A 21,097-nucleotide genomic window follows, 5' to 3' on the forward strand; every position below is an offset into this window, starting at 1 on the left:
TTCTTAGTCAATTAAAATAAAAAAGAAATTCCACACCCATCTTATTTGGTTACTCACTTCCGCCTTTCACTCGGAGACTCAATCTGATGATTAATGCTTTTGTCCAATGGGAGGGTTTTTGGCTTCACATCTTCTAAAATGTGCATTGGTGGGTTTGATACCTGCTGATTCCGGGATGGATCTGAGGCCAAGTAAAGAACATACACTTAGTGCTCAGTAAAGCTGCCGCCTTAGTGCTTAGTAATCACATTTCTTTAAAGTGCTAATGGCTGCTGAGGTCTCACAGTGATTTCATGGAGCCTCCGGACTGTGCTGTTTAGCATAAGCTGGAAGAGAAGCTTGCAGCCAGCAGAGGTCATATCTGTCTGGACGATGGGGTGGGGAAGGGGTCTTACACTAATTGAAACATGGGGGTTGGTTTTCTCCATTCTTACCCTGAGCTAGCTGTGGGTTCATCCCACAGGGTGAGGCCCCAGCTTCTGTATCCAGCTGGAGGTCCTGATATATTCCTTTCAATGCAGGGTTCTCAGAATGAGTCAAGACTCCTTGAGTTAGGCTGTTAAAATAACAAATGTATTTCAGAACAGGAATAAAAGCAACTGAACGAAAATTATTGATCTTATCCCTCAGGACCGGTTACAATACGAAAAAAGAAATGGGGCTAAATAAATATTTATTCTTTTTATGTTAAAGTAGATTTAAAATGGATTTAGAATACTGTTCAATGCTACGCATTTTCATTATCCAGCAGTTTAACAAACCATCATTTCTGATGTCCTCTCTACCTCCTTGTCCACAAAATTCTTCATTCTAATCATTTCAGGGGGTGCCAGAACTAAATGCAATCTCCCAGATTTTCACAAGAGAGGACTTATTGTGGAAAATATTTGGGCCACGTGGGGCTTCGGCAGCCTATGGTAATTCACTGGTCCTTTAGTAGCTTCTATGTGCAAAGAAAGGAGAGACGGAGGAGATTTTTTAAAGGTTTCTGGTGACAACAGGGACTGTCTGGAGAACGAGCAGTAATTCATGGAAAATGCTTATTAGCATCCTTCAAATATTCCTGACTAGTGGCTTTCATTTCAAAAACTGGAAAGTCTCTTTAAATAGTGTTAACTGGAAACAGATGTGCTGTTCCAAGGGCTCTGCAGGCTCTGGACATGGGTCCCAAGCTCTAATATCTTACAATTCACCGAGTCTCCTAGCTGATGAGCATAGGAGAATTCTCAGTGCAAATCCCACCAGAAGAGCTCAGCTCCCAGCCAACCTTTCAAATTGGCCAGTCTTTGAAAATGATACTTAGATAGCCTTTTGTGTCTTTGGGTCCCTCTGAGGAGGCTGCGTGTGTACCCAAGTGTGTATGCACACACACACATGCATGCACACTTTCCAACATCTATCTGATATATCGGAGCCCCAAAGGCCAACATTTGTATCATAAAGAACTTGCTGGTGGCAGAGCACTGCTAGCCTCTTGGGTTTCTGCAGTTCCCTTTTAGGTCTCAGACATGGGGTCGCATCAATAAACTCACTACAGTCCGTACCTACAACCAGATTCTGCTCCGGTCTGAGCTAGCTCTGAATGCTCCAGGAGTTTCTGGGTATCCTGTTCTGATCTCCCATGGAACATACTGGAACCCATGGGGTAGGGGGATTACCCATGACCAACGGGTTTGTTGGCTATCCTTTATATTATCACCCAGAGTAAACATGGCTTCTCACAGGTCAGAGGATACTAATGGCAAAGTTCAGGTCCACAGTGAGTAGGACACCACGGCCTCATTCTTTTTTTTTCTTCTTTTAAATAAACTTTATTTCTGTGGACCAGTCTGTCTCAGTTATTTTAAAAAATTGCAAAGATAGTACAGAGACTTCCCATCTACCCTGTACACAGTTTCCCCTGTTGTTTTCTGTGAGTATGGTACTTTGGTTACAGTTAATGAATCAGTATTGATACAATATTTTCTTTCTTTTTTTTTAGTTTTAATATACTTTTAAATTTAAGTATAGTTGATTCACAATGCTGTGTTAATTTCTGTTTTACAGCAAAGTGGTTCAGTTTTATATATATATACATATGTATATGTATATATATATACACACACACACACATATACATTCTTTTTTAAAATATTCTTTTCCATTATGGTTTATCATAGGTTCTCTGTGCTATATAGTAGGACCTTGTTGTTTATCCATTCTGTATATAATAGCTTACATCTGCTAACCCCAGCTTCCCACTCCATCCCTCCCCCAACCGCCTTCCCCTTGGCAACCACCAGTCTGTTCTCTATAACCACACCACAGCCCCATTTTAAACTCTATCCCTCCAGATACATTAACCATTTCAGGTGAGTGGTATTTAGGTTTGGGACTTTGAATTGACAACATGCTCCTTTGGTGATCAATACTGTCTCCCCTCATTTAAAAAAAGGTTTCACCTATTTATATTCAATAGTATAAGGACACTGACTTGAGAGCCATTAGAATGTCTTCAAGCAATAATATACGCATAATGTATTATTGGAATGATAATTTCAAAGCTGAATATGATTTGCATTAGTGATGGGTGCCCTTCCTGGGAGTGAAGGGGCACAGCCCGGCTTTGCGCATATGGATGGACAGCCTGGAATGGCTCATACCTGCCCTTTTCCTCCAGTGGATCACCTTCCTTAGTCTTAAGCAATGAGCCACTGTTATCCCCCTGGAATGGTTTCTTCTGTCTTGTCTTTTGTTCTTCCTCTCGACAGTTTTCCAAGTCCATCTTATTCTAATGGGGAAAACAAGGATAATCTTGAATATAATTTTTAAACACACTGGACAATACTCATGTTTGGCCATGGAATATCTGAAGCACTTTCTCAATCACAGTGACTACAATTTAAAGAACAGTCGTTCAAATTAACTGAATAGGGCTTCCCTGGTGGCGCAGTGGTTGAGAGTCCGCCTGCCAATGCAGGGGACACGGGTTCGTGCCCCGGTCCGGGAAGATCCCACATGCCGCGGGGCGGCTGGGCCCGTGAGCCATGGCCGCTGAGCCTGTGCGTCCGGAGCCTGTGCTCCGCAATGGGAGAGGCAACAACAGAGAGAGGCCCGCGGACCGCAAAAAAAAAAAAAAAAAAAAAAAAAATTAACTGAATAGTAACTGATTTCCAATGATTTGAAATGAACATGTAAGCTGGATCTCTCTCAAAAGTTATCATAAAAGGGAACTGGCTAGAAAACCCATCTTTCAGAATAAAACAAAGTCATAGGATGGCTTATTTCAGGACAAGTGGCATTTGAGTGCCCGTGGGTTATTTCAAAATGCAGATTATGTAGTGTAACGTTTAAAAATTGTATAAAAAATTTTTAATCTGTAATTTAAATTTTAAAAATTTAAGTAAAAAACAAGCAGAAACTAACACACCACTGTAAAGCAATTATACTCCAATAAAGATGTTAAAAAAATAAAATAGAAATAAAAAACAATACACTTCAAATTTCGATATTTGAAAATGGCTGGTAAATACTGAAAAATTGTTGGACAGTGTAGAATTCCTTTGATGATGATACATAAAAAACTTATTTTAGAGTCTAGAAAATCTTTCATAATTATCATTGCAATATATGAAAGAGACATGAAAGACTTGGCTTTTGTGATAATCTTTGTATGTAACAGCAAAGATAAGCAATATCTGAGCTTCCTGAGTGACCATGCAATATCAAATTTGGTGAATTACTTTTGTACAATCTTCATTTGTATTAAGTTAAAATTGGATAATTTAAAAATTTTAGTGTATTGCAGCATATATTAATTGACTACAGAAATGACTAATATGACATATACCCAAGTGATATTATGTTTATTGCAAAATGAATTTATTCTGTTATTATACCATCAAAAACTAAAATGCAGATTATAGACTATCCAGGTGTTGGTATGACCAATGTCCACTACCTCCATGACCTTATTTGGAGGATATGGAGGTTGACCAGCCTTTCTGGACTCTCTCCAGACCTTGAAGACACACACATATATATATTCATGTGGAATTTTAAGAGTGATTCAGAAGAAACTTTCATGGAGGCCGGTGAGAGTATATTGTTGGCATCCCACTGCTAACATCCAGTGCAAAGAGATGTATGGTCTGGCAGAGAGAAACATACGTCTGCTAAATGAATGAATGATGGGCAGTTAGAAAGACATTCCAGCACGTGGCATCACTAACCAGGGTCTTGCCAACCAGTGCAGAGACTTTGGTTTCCAGCCTGTGGGGGCAGGGCTGGCCTCAGTAATATGTTTACTGCTCTCAGGGATTGACTCTAGGGTTTCACCACGGCAATGACAGTATGATGGGGTACAATGGCCACATAGTAGCTGACATGATTCTAGAGAAACAGCTAGTCCTGGATTTAAACTGGTGGAAAACTTAGCCTTGTGGTTTAGTACTTCTATTTTAGTTTTCTTATTTCATGAATTCCTTTTAATCTATGGTCTTACCATTGTCCCACTGCCTTCAGTCACAGAGGAGGATGTAGACAGCTGGTCTGCAGAACTTGAGGAAATAGTAAATGGAACCACAGTGTCCTCAATTATTTTGCGCTCCTAGGGGAAGGACAGGAATTAATGAAAGGGGGAGAAAGGATAAATCATATTTGTCAAGAGAAAGTGTCATTAAAGAAATTTAAGGACAAACATCAGAATTATGTGTAAACAAGCAGGGCATAAAAAAAGGTCTTACTTTTAAAAAGCATGTAAATCAGATAACATGCTCTATGGGCAATGATTTAGAAATTAGCATTTAATTTAGAAAAACAGAGTCTTTGCAAGTTAATTAGGGTGATTCAAGAGGCCTAATTAGAAATGCTATTAGGGAAAGAATTATGCACAAAAATTATTGTTGAAGAACAAATTCACAACAATATTTATCATAAACAGATTTTGGATAATATATATAAAGTGTAGTTTCAAATTCTCAAACGTGGTCTGGTTTGTTCATCTAAAAATGAAACAAACAAAACCAAATTCTCCTCCCTTCTAAATCTCTTTAGTACCATACAGTGAATGCAGCAGTAAGGATTCACTTAGCCTTGCTATCAAAATTATCCTCATAAAAATTAATATTAATTCACTACGACCAAACATGCTTGCCGCAAACAAATACACAAATAAACAAATTGATACTTTCATGTCATCTAAGACAAATCAAGAATCTGACCTTTGTGACTAAAGAAGAGATACAATTCTATTCTCCCCCTTGACCATGACTCAACACACCCTTACCACAAGCTAAACTTGGAAGAGTAGTAGTCTTTTACAGCCTATAGGATAGGACTCTTTTAAAAGGTTGATAGGGCTCTGTTGTGAGTAAAGAGAATCAGACATGCCCCATGGGTACATACAGCACAGACAGAAAAAGTGCTGATAGACTTTGAGGAATCAGGGCTTCAGGGTCAAATTCCTTCCGGGGAATTTCCTACCTCCTCATAGTATCTGCGCTCTTCCTCTTCCACCTCCTTTTGGGCCTTTTCCCATTCTTCCTTCAGCTTGTCCTGTTCCTTCCGGTATCTCTCCTGTTATGGAATTTCCATAGATTGTTCTGAACGGACCAGTGCATACATCATTGGGACTTTTCCCCCCGCTAAACCATCACGTACAATGTGTTGCAAGACTCTTCTTGCTGTAAGGTTCTGAAGCTAACCCATTCGTGCACCAAAAGGGAAATACCATTTTGTGGTACTCAGACATGTTAGGGACATAAAAATCCAACAGAGAACAATCTTATCTGCTGTGGGTGTTTCATAGAATGTTCTTCAGATATATGAGTAGGCATTTGCTTATGGAAAGAGAAAAGATGGAAAGATTCTAAACTCTTTCTTAACTTGGGTTTTGTCCTCAGAGGTAGGTTAAACCAATAGTTTGCTTTTACTGGGCCCTTCAGAGATGAGTTTTGCCATTCCACTAATAGAAATACGTTGCTGTTGGGAGAGTTTAATAAAAGATTAAAAAAAAAAAAAAACTCGCAGGTTTACAAGATAGATGATGGAGAAAGGTCCAAAGTGGACAGGACGATAATTAGCTGAGTGGCTGAATTACTCTTTGCTTGTGGCCATTCTACTAAAATGGAATCCTCCTAACTTTGTCCTCCTGAATTAAGAGTAGCTTTTAAACAGCCCATTAGAAGGCTTTGATATCAGAACTGCTATTATTGTTTTCAGGAAAAAATAGGACACTAGTCACCACTTCCAGAGAAAAAAATAAAAATACGCTGAACAGGAAAAGGATGTAAGGATAAGGAGAGCTTTAAAAATGTGACTGGAGTCCCTGACAGCTGATTAGAAGAAATGAATACATGGAAATGAAAACAAATGCTTAAGATGAGAACTGACACCCCTGGATGCCTTGAGAATGGCATCGCTGACATGACAGAGACAAAGGAATTGCTGGAGTATACTACGCACAGTCAAATATTTTAGGCTGATTACTGTCAGTCCTCTCTCTGAGGCTAACATGAGTCTGTGCTTCCATCTTCTTGGGAAAGACACTGAGAAGTCCTCCAGGTATTACTTGTTATGTTATTATCTTAGGAGCAAAAGGGCTTTATGGGATTGTCTGGAGCCTAATGTTCCTATTAATGCTCTGGCCAAACCACTGTTGGTCAACCCATGGTAGGCTTTTAAACTTTGGCTAAAAATTTTGTTATAAAACCTAATATTGTAAAGTTTTAGAGAGGGACTCCAAGAGTCTTCAGAATAGAGGAAACAGACCTTAAAACTTTACAGAAGATGAAAAACAAGCAAAGCTTCTTACATTTATTGGTTCTAGGAGCTTATATCACATGTTTCCCTTACTAAGAGGATGAACTGATGATACAGGGGCCAAAGATGTGGTATATCTGTCCACACACACACACACACAGACACCCTTCCTTCCCCATAAACACCTTGCCCCTAAGCTCACAACCCACACCTAAAACCACGGCCACCTTTCAAAGTATAACAGACACAGCACCACCATGGGAAACACAGGCCGTCTTCTTTACTCTGTGGAATTTCTGACTCCTGGTGGAATGGGCATCTGACTTCCAAGAGAACAGCAGATGACCAGGGCTGGTCTGGGGTCTCCCAATGGATCTAAATGTCCCAACAGCTCTGGGACTTTGCTGAACCTAGTTCTTTCTAAGAACTAGATGTTGGTATTGAAGGTTTACTCCTATGTAATTTTGAAAAGTGTCAAACTTAACGGGCAGACCTAGAGCCACACTACAATTAATTAACTATCTAGCTGACCTTTGCTCTCCACCCCTGGGAATTAAGCCAAAGGATTAGAACAAAAAGATAAGAAAAAAAGTAAAATAAACTCGCATTAAGCATTGCTTTCTACACATCAGCAGAAAGTCACAAAAATAAATGAGATTTAACATTCTTTTTCTTTATGACTTTTGGTAAAATCAGTACCATTGGGAATATAGGGGAAAGAACATGAGTTTTAGAGTCACCCAAGCTTGGATTTGAAACGAAGCTCAACATTTGTTAGAGGTATGACCTCGGGCAATTATATAACTTTTTTTTTTTTTTTTTTTTTTGCGGTACCTGGGCCTCTCACTGTTGTGGCCTCTTCCGTTGCGGAGCACAGGCTCCGGACGCGCAGGCTCAGCGGCCATGGCTTACGGGCCCAGCCGCTCCGCGGCATGTGGGATCTTCCCAGACCGGGGCACAAACCCGTGTCCCCTGAATCGGCAGGCGGACTCTCAACCACTGCGCCACCAGGGAAGCCCTATATAACTTATTTTGAGCCTTAATTTCTTCAATTGCAAACTGAGATCAATAAGACATACTTTGATGAGTTTTATGAGAATGAAGTTAGGTAAAATATGTCACGCACCTACAAATATGCCAGTTCTGGCACACCCCAAATGCTCAGCATAGGTTAGTTTCTAAGGTTACTAGATTACTTTTTGAAGCTCTGTTGCTCCACAAAACTGGGATGAAACAAGTAGGAGCATGATAAGTTAACTCCCAGAATTTTTCTAGAATTGAAAATTAGAAGCTTTTGCTCAAAGATGGAGCAAACATTTCTACTTAAGGAAGAAGACCCAGGTCAACTTTTATTTCACATATATTCACACGTATGCTATCAATAACCTTCTGATAATTCCTTCCCGCTCCTAGTTGGACTGGAATTTGATTGGCAGCGAACAAGGTGATAAGTGGGTGGGTTGGCCCTTAATCAATACTTGGATTTTTTTCTAAGTGAAATGCTTTCTCCTTATGTTCATCAGTGTAACCTCTGGTGGGAGGTATTAGACTCAGAGCATTCTGTCTCATGGACACAAAATGAACAGACTTAGACTCAACGACTTCTGAGAAGAAGCTGATTCCATGTATTTCCTGGGCTAAACATCTATTTAATACAGCAGAAATTAAGAGAGCATCACCAAAAAGAAGGAAAAAAATAAAAAGCAGCAAACCCAGTCCTACCTGGAGCAAACGTTCCTGCTCCTGTTGCCATTTTTCCTGTCGCCTGCGTTCCTCTTCCGGGTCCCAAGCCCACAACTTCAACTGTTTAGAATATAAAACCATGATCAGAACTGAGCCATGTCCTCAAGGCCAGGCCAGGACAAGGGGCACAATTAGCTCACGGTTTGACATCATGATGGACACACAGAAGCAGAAACCTTCCCGTATCTAAAGGTGCTCTTTGTTGGCAGAAACCACTTTTTTTTTTTTGCGGTACATGGGCCTCTCACTGATGTGGCCTCTCCCGTTGCAGAGCACAGGCTCCGGACGCGCAGGCTCAGCGGCCATGGCTCACGGGCCCAGCCGCTCCGCGGCATGTGGGATCCTCCCGGATCGGGGTACAAACCCGCGTCCCTTGCATCGGCAGGCGGACTCCCAACCACCGCGCCACCAGGGAAGCCCAGAAACCACTTTTTAATCCTAGTCCTTCTTTGGTTTACTTCCAATACGCTGGTATGATTCTGTGAACCTTTTCGGAGCTAATGAAAACGCAAGTAATTAGCCACTGGCATGGGAAGGCTTTTGCTTTGTTTCTCTTAGAAGTGATTTCTTAAATGTATTCATGCTCCTAAGCATAAGACACTCATTCTGCATATTGACCCCGGGTCCAAGCAAATAGGAATGCTTACTTCAGCAGTACTGCATTTTGTGAGAAGTGGTGTTTGCTGTGCTACAGAACTAATCTTTTATACTGCTATTATTGCTTTTCCACCCCAGTTTTCTCTAAAGTGGGATCATTTAACTCACCAGTGTTCACCAGCATCACCAGAGATCCAGACAAGGGGAGTCCCTGATCAGGGCCCACAAAACAAACCCACAGACTTTGGTTTGTTTGGTCTTTTAAAAAAGGTTTTTGCGATTTTGAGAACCAAGTGAGAAAACGGGAATAATGGGAGGAGGATGCACGAACCAAAGTGGGCACCCAGGCCACGGAATATGAATGAGATTGAGAGGGTCTGAGGGGGGAAGAGAAATCACAGCTGGTCCCTGGGAAACCAGCAAAAGTGGGGAGGCTGATGTGTTTAAAGTTGGCCTCCCTTGTCACCCAGAGTAGGTGCTGAGGCAATCCAGGCTCCCTGATAACTGTGCTTCTTCCATTCTCTCTGTTTGGATGGGATAGTTTTGGGAGGCACTTAGAACTGTCTGGGAATGCTGAGGGAAAGAGCAGGGTGAGGGTGAAGGAACTAGGGAGGAGGGGGAGAGTCTGGGGCAGGGTGCAGGGCAGGCAGACTCTACCTACCCAGGCTGCCTGCGAAGCTGGACAGAGTCAGTCCTGTCCAAGGTTTAGATGGGTCTAGCTACTGCCCAAGATAGCTGGGCCAGCCCACCTCCCCTGCCCTGCCCCCAGTAATCCAGGCTACCACTCAGGTGCACAATGGCTGGCCCATCCAGGGAAGTCTCCAGGCTGAGAACACGAGCTAGGCCATGGCTGTTACTCAATTTTTAACATTATAAATATCTATAGCTTTAATGTATTTAGACATGTGAAATGTGGGCCTCGGTGGATACTCTTGCTGTGGTTCCTGCAAATGGTAGGGATGGTCACAAAAAGTCAGAGAAAGGTGGCCAAATCAGGGAGGGAAATGTATTTCCTATATGCCACTCTTGGGATTCATACTGCATATCTGCATATGAAAGCCTCTGACAAGTTATGCAGGAGAAAAACTATTTTATTGTATAAAATCCAGAGTTTCCCAAATTTCTTGGATGACCATAAAATGTCATCTAAATATGGATCCCAGGTGGAAAATTCTCCTGGAATTAATGGAGTTGGAGGTTGGCTCCACTTGGCATTTTCCTAAGACTTGGAAGCGGTTTAAATGTTCAGACCCTCTCTCAGGGGCATGGCCCTTCTTTGACTTTTGATGAAAAGGGTGTGGTAATGTGAATAAAGCTATAGGGAGCCCAATGGGGAAAGTCCAACAGCAGGAAGATAAGTGCAACAATTAGAAATTATGTAGTTAATTTTCAGATTTCCCTAGGTTGTGATGGCAAGAATAAGTCAGGAGTAAGCAGAAACAGGAGAGAGAAGTATGGGATACGAGGATTGAGCACAGAAGAAAATATGGAATATTTGTTAGAAAGCAAGAAAGAAAAACAATGAGCATTTTCAGAGGAAGATAAAGAGGAAGAGACCACTGTGATAAGGAGGAGGGCAAGAGAAGTGGTCATGCTCCTTTTTCGGTGACTATTTGCTGAGCACTTACTTATGACCAGGTGGCATAGCAGGAGGCCAAGAGCCCCAGCCTCATGGAGCTTACAGCTGAGAGTGGGGATTGGGGGTGGGCTTGTGAGGGAGTGACCCATATGTAAATGATCCCCAGGAGACAGTGGGATAATTACCATAACAGAGATAGAAAAGGTTCCAGAGAAAGAATGCAGAGCATTTGGCACACTTTGTTCTATAATTTATCTGTTTACAGATCTGGATCTTTCTCTGGCCTAGGGGTTCCTTGAGAGCAAAGAGGGCCCTTTATCCTGCCTAAGTATCTCAAGACCTTGAATTTTTAGGTCTTCAGGAAATGTTCGTTGAATAAATAAATGGGATAACTTCATGCTGGGTAATGCATCCTCTTCTCTCCCCTTTGTAGACCCTATAGCTTTGGGCCACTTCACGTCTGAGCAAAACTGCCCGGAGTCTATTGAATTCAGACTAATCGAATGCTTACTTCCCCTCAACCTTCTCTTATTTTCCAATTTCTTTTAATTTTCCATTCTATGAAGAGCTATTTATCATCAAAAGAACATCAAATTTAGGTGGGTACTTTCGAGAATTCACCTATATAGGTCAGTCATTTTTCTCTTTCTTATTCTATTTTCCATACACAGAAATAAGAATGTATCTCTGTAGGACACCCTTCCTCTCCATCCCTGCCAGGGGGGACTAGAACAATTTGACATGGTTGTTCCCGTGTCATATAAAATGGAACTCAATGGGTTATGTTATACTACTCTTCAGATCTGTGCCATGAATGCCAGCCTTGGGGTCCTCTAGGGGGTCCCATCCTCTGTGGATGTACTCAGCTTCCCAACAAACTCAGGATTCCCAGTACTGGCTTAAGACTGAGCCTCCACAAATGGCTGGTAGTTCTGGAATGTGGCTGGAGATATTGAGGGGGTTTTGTGACAGGTGATGGGTCCCTTCTCCATTCTGCACAGGTACTTAGGAATTCCCAAAGTGAGACAATTTACCTATAGATAAGAATTGGTGTTGGCTATGGTGGGCCTCTTGGATTAGCTACTGGGGAGGATTCGTTCATGTATTGGGCACTGTGTTACAGGCTCCTGTGTACTTATTTCAAAGAAAGCCCACAACACTCTGAAAGTACTATTATCTCATTGTACTACCAAGGAAGACAAGGTTCAGAGAAGTTATACAGCACCTTCAGGGTCATATGGTTAGTAAATCTGTAATCAAAGGTGCAGCAGTGATTATGCAGCTACACCTGGGGGCCTCAGGAAATGCTACAGTTGACTGTGCCATAGAGGAAGGCTCCAAACCAATGCAAATTTCAGAGGGTGAGTATTCCAGGCCCAGCATTGGAAACACTCAATTCATAGAAGAGTCAGGTCTATGGAGAATGTCCAGGTATAATTCAGCAGCAAGGAATTTCTACAGTGTCATGTGTCTTGGCATTTTAATTAGCAAGTGCTCTTTTTATTTCATCCAAATAAAGAATTGAAATCTAAATGTACAATTAATATTATTCAAGATACTGATATTCAAGATGGCGGAGGAGTAGGTAGACGTGGAGTTCATCTCTCTCCACATAGGAATACATCTATAGATGCAACAGTTCTCACAGAACACTGGCTGAAAACTAGCAGAAGACCTTGGACACCAGAAAGGACTATAAAGATCCCTTCATAACTGGAAGGGAAGCATTTGAGGCTGTCAGAAGAGGGTGAAGCAGCCAATCTGTGGCAGACGGGACAGAGTGAGAAATACACAGACGGTCCGTACCACAGCCCTACATGTCCCAGACTGGGACGTGTGTTCACAGGCTGCCCCTCCAAGATCAGAGGCAGTGAGAGGACGTGTGAGCACCGGTCTTCACGGGGAAGCAGTAGGGACAGAGCCCGGCACCACCTCCTGGTTCTCCCTTTCAGGGAAACCAGGGAAACAAGAACTAGCAAGAGCTTGACAAATGCCTGGCTTTGAATTGGAGACCATTCACCTGCCTATTGTTTCATTCCTGGAAATTTCACTGCAACTAAGTAAGAAAAAAAAATACCTGAAAGAAAGAAAACAAAGAACAAAATACCCCAGAATTCCTAAAAAACAGGTCTTGGTGCTCTGGCCGGGTGTCAGGCCTGAGCCTCTGAGGTGGGAGAGCCGAGTTCAGGACATTGGTCCACCAGAGACCTCTCAGCCCCATGTAATATCAAATGGCAACAGCTCTCCCAGAGATCTCCATCTCAACGCTAAGACCCAGCTCCACTCAACGACCAGCAAGCTACAGTGCTGGACACCCCATGCCAAACAACTAGCAAGATGGGAACACAAACCCACCCATTAGCAAAGACGTTGCCTAAAATCATAATAAGGCCACAGACACCCCAAAACACACCACCGGACTTGGTCCTGCCCACCAGAAAGACAAGATCCAGCCTCATCCACCAGAACACAGGCACCAGGACCATCCACCAGAACACAGGCACCAGGACCCTCCACCAGGAAGCCTACACAACCCACTGAGCCAAGCTTACCCACTGGGGCCAGACAACAAAAACAACGGGAACTACGAACCTGCAGCCTGTGAAACAGAGACCCCAAACATAGTAAGTTAAGCAAAATGAGAAGACAGAGAAACACACAGCAGATGAAGGAGAAAGGTAAAAACCCCCCAGACCAAACAAATGAAGAGGAAATAGGCAGTCTATGTGAAAAAGAATTCAGAGTAATGATAGTAAAGATGATCCAAAATCTTGGAAATAGAACGGAGAAAATACAAGAAACATTTAACAAGGACCTAGAAGAACTAAAGAGCAAACAAACAATGACGAACAACAAAATAAATGAAATTAAAAATTCTCTAGAAGGAATCAATAGCAGAATAACTGAGGCAGAAGAACAGATAAGTGACCTGGAAGATAAAATAGTGGAAATAACTACCGCAGAGCAGAATAAATATTACACTTTCTTCTCAAGTGTTCATGGAACATTTCCCAGGATAGATCATATCTTGGGTCACAAATCAAGCCTTTGTAAATTTAAGAATATTGAAATCATATCAAGTATCTTTTCCGACCACAATGCTATGAGACTAGATATCAATTACAGGAAAAAATCTGTAAAAAACAAAAGCACATGGAGGCGAAACAATAGACTATTAAATAACCAAGAGACCACTGAAGAAATCAAAGAGGAAATAAAAAAATACCTAGAGGGCTTCCCTGGTGGCGCAGTGGTTGAGAGTCAATTGTAAAGCAGTTATACTCCAATAAAGATGTTAAAAAATATATATTATTCAAGATACTGATTGTGAGCAGGAATATGACCCAGACAGCATGGGTCTCCCAGAGAAAGTCCAGGCTGGGCCCTGTCTGCCAATGATACACTGTGTTAAAGTATTGCCTTCATTTAAAAAGCTGATTTTGAATGCCTACGGAAGTTGCATATTTTATTACTAATCCCTTATGTCACATTCATTTTGGTTGTTCCTTTTAGATTTTACTTTCCTGACTCACCATTTTGCTTCCAGGCATGATAACAACTGTGCAAAATGATAATCCATCTCCTTCTCTATGATTCACCTGACAGCATTATATCCGACAAAAATATTCTTTTACAATCAAAAGTTTGGAGACCGTTTTTGACTGAATCCCCTTTAAGTGAATCAAATACCTTATAAATTAAAATCACACTAAATGCATGATCTTATTCCTCAGTAGGAATTACTTACAGGCGTAGTTACAGGTGACTTTTCACTGCTTGGAGAATCCACTGTACAGAAAGAAAGGAAAAAAGATCACAATGTGAGTAGCTTCTAATTGTCTTTCTTTTTTGATCGTCTCAGTAGAGTGTGGTTCCTATGTCAGCTTCAGACCACCTTTTTTTGGTTAGCCAAGAGCATTAGAAAATCATGATAAAGCAGACCCCTGAAGCAGCTTGTACCCATCACCAAGAGAAGTTATGACCAGTGTAATATGATTGATCACATCAATTAGCACCAGGTACTACATTATAGGAAGCGAAATCTATTCCTATGAGTGCTCATTTTAAGGCACCTTGCACTCTGGCTTGACTGACCAGTTCCCTCACTGTCTGACACAGAGAAGGATCACACAGAGAGAGGCCAGATGTCATCCAGGAAGTAGAGAAGGTGACACAGTTAACAAGAGGACCGTTACCAGTTCCAGGTAAATGCTTCTAATCTTTGTTTAAAAAAAAAAAGAAGAAGACCATAAAGAAAGAGGTGAATATTATTTCTTTGGATTTTCAAAATCAAAGTAAAATTCTGCGAATTTCCCCCAATTTTAGTACTGATAACTGGCACTGACATCAATGAACCAGCTCTTTGCTAACTGTGTGTCCCTGGAATCAGAAATGAAGAAAAGTACCAGATATAATTGGTTGCCCACAACATGGATTTTGCAAAAAAGAAATAGAGCTCCCCAGTATGCATTTTACCTGACTGGGAGAAAAACTGGGAACGTCGCCAAGAGTTCTGAACTCTCAGCAGAACGCTGGCAGTGCCAGGCGACTCTAGATCAGATGGCAGAACAGAACAAATAGAAAAACCATGAAAACAGGGCTGAGACTTGAATAGAACCACACTCCCAAGTACTAATGGAGGTTTGGCTGTCATCAGAACAAGGATTGAGAGTGAAAGTATCCAAAGTACAAAATACCTCAATAAAATGCTCACAAAACCCGAAGATGTGGACAAAAGTCCATAGATGGGCCAGTTTATGCTATTGTCTGGTGTTGGGTGGGAGTTTAGGAGCTCATACTTAAAGGTGATATTGTTAAGATGCTGAATCTCAAAATGATGGGATGATGTGTGACGTAAGGGCAAAGTGCACAGTTTACGTTGCTTTTGGAAAGCACTAGAAAAGTATAAAAGACAGCAGAGATGAGTTCAATTATTCTTACACACTTTATAAATGTTATTATGGAAGTCTGTGGTGGCAGTTATATACGTGTGTAGTAAAAAGATGTGGATGTGTGTATCTGTAATGGGGTGGCATCAAGCAGACAGTAGCTGAAGGCAAGCATTTGCATCCTTAACCTAGATGCTATGCTCATCTGTCGTCATTCTCAATGCAAATAAAGACAGCGGTTTTTAAAATGTGCACACATTTTCCTGAAACATCAATTCAAGATATCTTTCTACTATTGGGAGACAGTTGAGAAAAGGAAATCTGTCCTCTTTACATGTAATTTTATGAATGTTTTCAGAGTATTTAAAGGTTATTTATGCACATGGGTATGTTTAAGGGAAATCTGTGGAGCATCGCTAGGGACCCCACACATCTGCAGTAGCCTGTCTGAGCAGTCGAGAAACAGACCACTTGGTGGAGATGGTGGCATCATCACTGTCCTGGGGAGAGAATGTTAGGTATGGCTCCAGGATTCCTGATCCTGACCCTACAGCTTCTTTGGACTTGATATGCAGCCTCTGACTAGTCACTTAAATGTATATTGACTTTATTTTGTTTTGTTTTGTTTCTGCGGTACGCGGGCCTCTCACTATTGTGGCCTCTCCCGTCGCGGAGCACAGGCTCCGGACGTGCAGGCTCAGCGGCCATGGCTCACGGGCCCAGCCGCTCCGCGCCACGTGGGATTTTCCCGGACCGGGGCACAAACCCGTGTCCCCTGCATCGGCAGGCGGACTCCCAACCACTGCGCCACCAGGGAAGCCCCTATGCTGACTTTTTATAGCTGGGCAAAGCCCTATACTCCCCCGCCAACCCCCAACTAAAGACAAATCATGTCTTTTAAGACTACATTTATTAGAGGCCTTTTGCTACTTGAAAGATAGGAACTTTATACACTCCAAACAAGTATTAATGTTATTTTCACATCTACCAGTGATGTTTTTGGTACACAATTTAAACATATGCTTCAAGCCAGTGGTTTCCAGAGTGTGGTCCCTGGATCTGCAGCATCAGCATCACCTTTGGGAACTTGTTAGAAATGTAAATACTGTGGCTCCAGCCCAGACCTACACAATCAGATGCTGTACGGGTGGGGTCCAGAGAGCGGTGTTTTAATTCATCCTGCAGGAGACCCTGCCACATCTCAGGTTTGAAAATTACTGCTATGTCTCTACAATATAAACACTCCTATTTTAAGGAGAGCATTTAAGAAGGCTTTATTCCTGCCTGGAACCTTGCTTTATACTTCTGCTCTTACTGCAACTGTTCTGCAGCTACTAGATTATACTGGGGTGCTTATCAGGTGTTGAGCTAAATGCCTTGGTTTTTTTTTTTTTTTTTGGTTTATCTCATTTAATTCTTCCAACAACCCTATGAGGTTGGTACTGTTATTATTTCCAGTTTACGGGTGACAGAGGTTAGAGAGAACTTGGTGGGTAAGATCATACAGATTAGAACTCGAAGAGCCAGAATTTGAAGCCAGGCCTTCTGTCTCCAGAGCCTGCAGCTGTAATTACAGCTTCCATGAGCCAGACAAGAGTATGGAACAGGTGTATATATAATCCCATCTTGAAGAATGATTTTGGAAATGCTCTAGTGCCACTGAGTTTTATTTTTCTTTCACCTTAGATAAAGCATGAAGTAAAGTCCCTTAATTCAACAGCACATTTTACAAAATCGAAATGCCTTACAACAGATAATTAGATGTAAAAATATCGAAGACAATAAAACTAATTAATATTAGTTAATTAGTTTAGATTAGGCTTAAAATATCTATTTCCTCTCTGTATTACTTATATACACAATTAAAAAGTGCTAAAAATAGGGCAGAATTAAAATCTAAATGTGACCAATTGCTGGCCCAGTTAGGAGAGTCTACTTTTGTCACTTCCCTTCAGGACACTAGGGCTGACGAAGTTAAATCAAATGCTTTGAAGACGGTATTGAACTTGTTTCCACGTTAAGAAGCTAGTGATCATCAGTACCTGTACCAATTAATTCCCTCCCGAGTACTTCCTGTTATGCAGATAGAGCCCAACGTATCTCCCAGCCGTCAACAAAGACTAATGGAAGCCAAGTAGCATTCTGCCAAAGAGCTGCCCATCCTTGAAAAGAAAAGCAACAAGTCCCCAGCCACAATGACCCTGTACATCCTCTCTTTGCCTGGACTGATAGATCTATAAAGTGTACTGGGGAAAGCACGTTAAAAAAGAAAAACAAGAAACCTTATAGTTCTTGCCTCCTGAACTCTCGCCGTTTTCACATCACATCAGTAACTCACACCAGTAAAGCCCGGTGGTCTGTCTCTTGTGAAGCATAGTCCCTATGGATCATGGAATCTTCAGGACCCATCCCCCTACTGTTCACATCCCTCAGGCTCCTTTCTGGTGGTTGTGGGTGCCTGGGGTTCTTACCAAGATAAACGGATTCAAGTTGGGCTCTTAAAGAATAAAGGGGTGAATTCACAACCTATACATGGCCTAAAGGCACTTGGGGAGTTTGCAGTGGCCATTGCCATTTTAAGACCTTCATAGGCCCTAAACGCCCATATTTTTCGAGGCCATCCCTCCCTAAATTATACCAAACATGTTAAAATGTATCAAACATGGGACAAAGTGAGAGAGAGGCATGGACATATAAACACTACCACATGTAAAATAAATAGCTAGTGGGAAGCAACTGCATAGCACAGGGAGATCAGCTTGGTGCTCTGTGACCACCTAGAGGGGTGGGATAGGGAGGGTGGGAGGGAGATGCAAGAAGGAGGAGATACGGGGATATATGTCTATGTATATGTACAGCTGATTCACTTTGTTATAAAGCAGAAACTAACACGCCATTGTAAAGCAATTATACTCCAATAAAGATGTTAAAAAAATAAAATAAAATAAAATATATCAAACGTATGAAATATATTAAGGTTTATCCTCAGCCTATATATATATATGTGTTCCATATAACTATATATTCTAACTGTAAAGAATTTTTGGAAAGATTAAAGTTTCTGGCTCTGAGTAACACGTTTAATCTGTGATCATGAATGTTTCTTGGTAATCATCATGAACAGCCAGGAACTATTATGGGGCAAGAAAATCTGACTTTCTTCCAAAATCACTGTCAAATTAAATGAATAATTTAGGAAGACTAGACAATTAACAGTTAGTGAACTTGACATAATATTAAGATCATAAACTCTTTATTAAAGTTATTGATTTTTAATTTTTTAATTTTTAAAATATTTAAGAGCCAATAAAAATTATTTTCGGGTATCAAATACTGGTATAGGCCCTATTGTGCCCACAGTGTCCGGCTGACAAAACGGTCTTGGCAGCTGGGGTTCCTGGCTAAGCCAAACAGAGACTGTAGCTCCAGACCTCCATTCTGAAGTGATTAATTCAGCCATCATGGACTCTGGCAAACCCAACGGCTAAAGGTACATCAACATAAAGGAAGTAATCTGCCTTGAAAATGAAGAATATTTCACTACAAATGGGCCCAGCAGAACACGTAGAACTGAAACAAAACACTTCTATCTTTTTACCTTGAGAACTGAGATTTGGCAAAGGTAATTGGCTGCTTTCAGGCATTTTGTCCAGAAATGGAAACGTCAGGGTTGCTTCTGGTTCTGGAGATTTTGGCTTTACCACCTGGATCATGGGCAACAGACATAAATATTACAAGTATTGTCCATTACTAAATGCACAGGTGAAATAAAATTTAAGGATCCATGGCTACAACAAGTCAAGAAGCCCAAACATTTAAATTGTAAATGGAAAATTTTGCCCCTTCTCCAAACCCCTTCATGCTTTTCTACATTAATAGAGAGGCCAATTTTTCAGAGAAATCAAACTAGAGCATAAAAATTTCATGATCATGTTTCTTCAAACTCAGAGGACAATAATCCATATTTGAGATAATACATCACTCTGTTTCATGTTCTTATTGGGATCAATCACGGTTTCTCTTCTTGGTACTACATAATACTGAATTTGTAATGTCAGGAAGTGAGATCTTCCACATAAGATTTAAAAAAAATCTTACTATGTAAGTATTAAAGTAATATTACCTTCTAATGGGCATTATTCTTGAGACACTACATACTCCCCCCAACAAATTTACACAAAGCACATTAAAGACAATATACTGTGCTTGTTGACAAAGAAGCATTATTGTAAATAACCATTATATGAAACAGTGCCATAGCGATGATGCCCTTAAGGGATTTTTGAAGCATGTTAGACCATATGACCTTATGGTAAATAGATCCAAAGTTACAGGCTTTAAAAATTCTTATGTTTGCTTTGTAAAAACAGATTTTTCTTGTTATTGCTAGTTAATTTTAGTTTGTTTCTCCCCAATCGGAAGGGCCTTTGGTAGAACACCCTCCTTCCGATTTGTTGCTTCTAATCAACTGATTTCTGAAAGACCAGATAACCAAACTAATGACCAAAATAGAGTCAATGGACTCTGAGCAGAGATTGGAATGAGGAGTGTGGCTGTATCAGTTCCGATGTCCTTTTAGCTGCTTACAGAATCTTCTCTGATTCACTGGCTGGTGGCCATGAAGAGATTAATTTTATGGCCAGTGGGCGAGTGAGGCTCCAGAGCATTTGTTTCATCATAAGTTGATCTCTTATTTGGTCCTCAGGATGATTTAATGTCTAGAATTTCTCCTCAGTAAGATTTTATTTTTCTTGATGAATAATATATTCAACCCTAACGGAATCTTGAAGAAAATACAGTTAATTGTTCTGCATTACAGAGGTCAACCAGATGTCCAAATGAACTTCAGTGTTAAAACACGCAGCAAAACCTAAGGCCTAGATTTACCAAAGTTGACAACCCTCAGATCTTAAGCTCATACCATTTCCTCCATAGTGGAATTGACAAAAATATGTTTCGGTTAATGCCTGGTTGTAAATGAAACAGTTAATCTCAGCAGAAATGCTCAAAATACCCACTATGTAAAAGGTCAGCCTGTGTGCATTGGTACTTTGTTTTATAAAGGTAACACTCTCAAGTGAAATCAGAAAATAAAAGCTGTTGCAACCACTGTCATCATCTTTCTTTCTCTCTTTCTCTAAAAGTTAACTGTAAAGTAGAGAAAGGAGAAAAGGAGAAATTCACATGTTGTGAAAAGCATTGGGTTCAAAGACCATTATTCCATTTGCTAATCGTCTAGCAGAGATTCTTAACCTGGAGTCCACAGAAAAGAAGTCATGTGGTTATACATATTTCGTACTACTTGATAACAAGGAAAACTTGGTAATGCTGTGTATTTTATGGTTTAAACAATATTATTCTGAGAATAATGTTTACCAGATAGACAAAGGGTCCATGATGCATGTACACGCGTGGGCACACGTGCAGCGTGCCTGTCTGCACAGCACACATACACACAGAGTTAAGAACCCCTGAAAACAATTTTTTCCATAGTAGGGTAGCCATGACACTGGGGGTCCAAAGATGGATCACATAGATGAGGTTACAC

General features: G+C 41.0%; 1 protein-coding gene across 8 annotated transcripts in view; it reads right to left on the minus strand.

Annotated features, from left to right (window-relative positions):
* Nucleotides 1-21,097, minus strand: part of LIMCH1 (LIM and calponin homology domains 1) — a 332,153-nt gene that overhangs the window by 14,346 nt on the left and 296,710 nt on the right. For 6 of the 8 annotated variants that reach the window (XM_024731734.1, XM_024731731.1, XM_024731733.1 and 3 more), the window contains 8 exons: nucleotides 19,148-19,253; nucleotides 14,409-14,449; nucleotides 8,464-8,544; nucleotides 5,464-5,556; nucleotides 4,484-4,588; nucleotides 2,643-2,770; nucleotides 435-556; nucleotides 58-181 (listed from right to left, as the gene is read on the minus strand). In XM_024731734.1, the coding sequence (XP_024587502.1) occupies nucleotides 58-181; nucleotides 435-556; nucleotides 2,643-2,770; nucleotides 4,484-4,588; nucleotides 5,464-5,556; nucleotides 8,464-8,544; nucleotides 14,409-14,449; nucleotides 19,148-19,253 (800 nt within the window). Of the gene's footprint in view, nucleotides 1-57; nucleotides 182-434; nucleotides 557-2,642; nucleotides 2,771-4,483; nucleotides 4,589-5,463; nucleotides 5,557-8,463; nucleotides 8,545-14,408; nucleotides 14,450-15,136; nucleotides 15,212-19,147; nucleotides 19,254-21,097 lie in introns of all 8 variants that reach the window. The other 2 variants (XM_024731732.1, XM_024731730.1) reach the window with 1 other exon arrangement.

This window comes from Neophocaena asiaeorientalis, unplaced genomic scaffold (genome assembly GCF_003031525.2).
Source record: "Neophocaena asiaeorientalis asiaeorientalis breed wild unplaced genomic scaffold, Neophocaena_asiaeorientalis_V1.1 scaffold39, whole genome shotgun sequence".
NCBI lineage: Eukaryota > Metazoa > Chordata > Mammalia > Artiodactyla > Phocoenidae > Neophocaena > Neophocaena asiaeorientalis.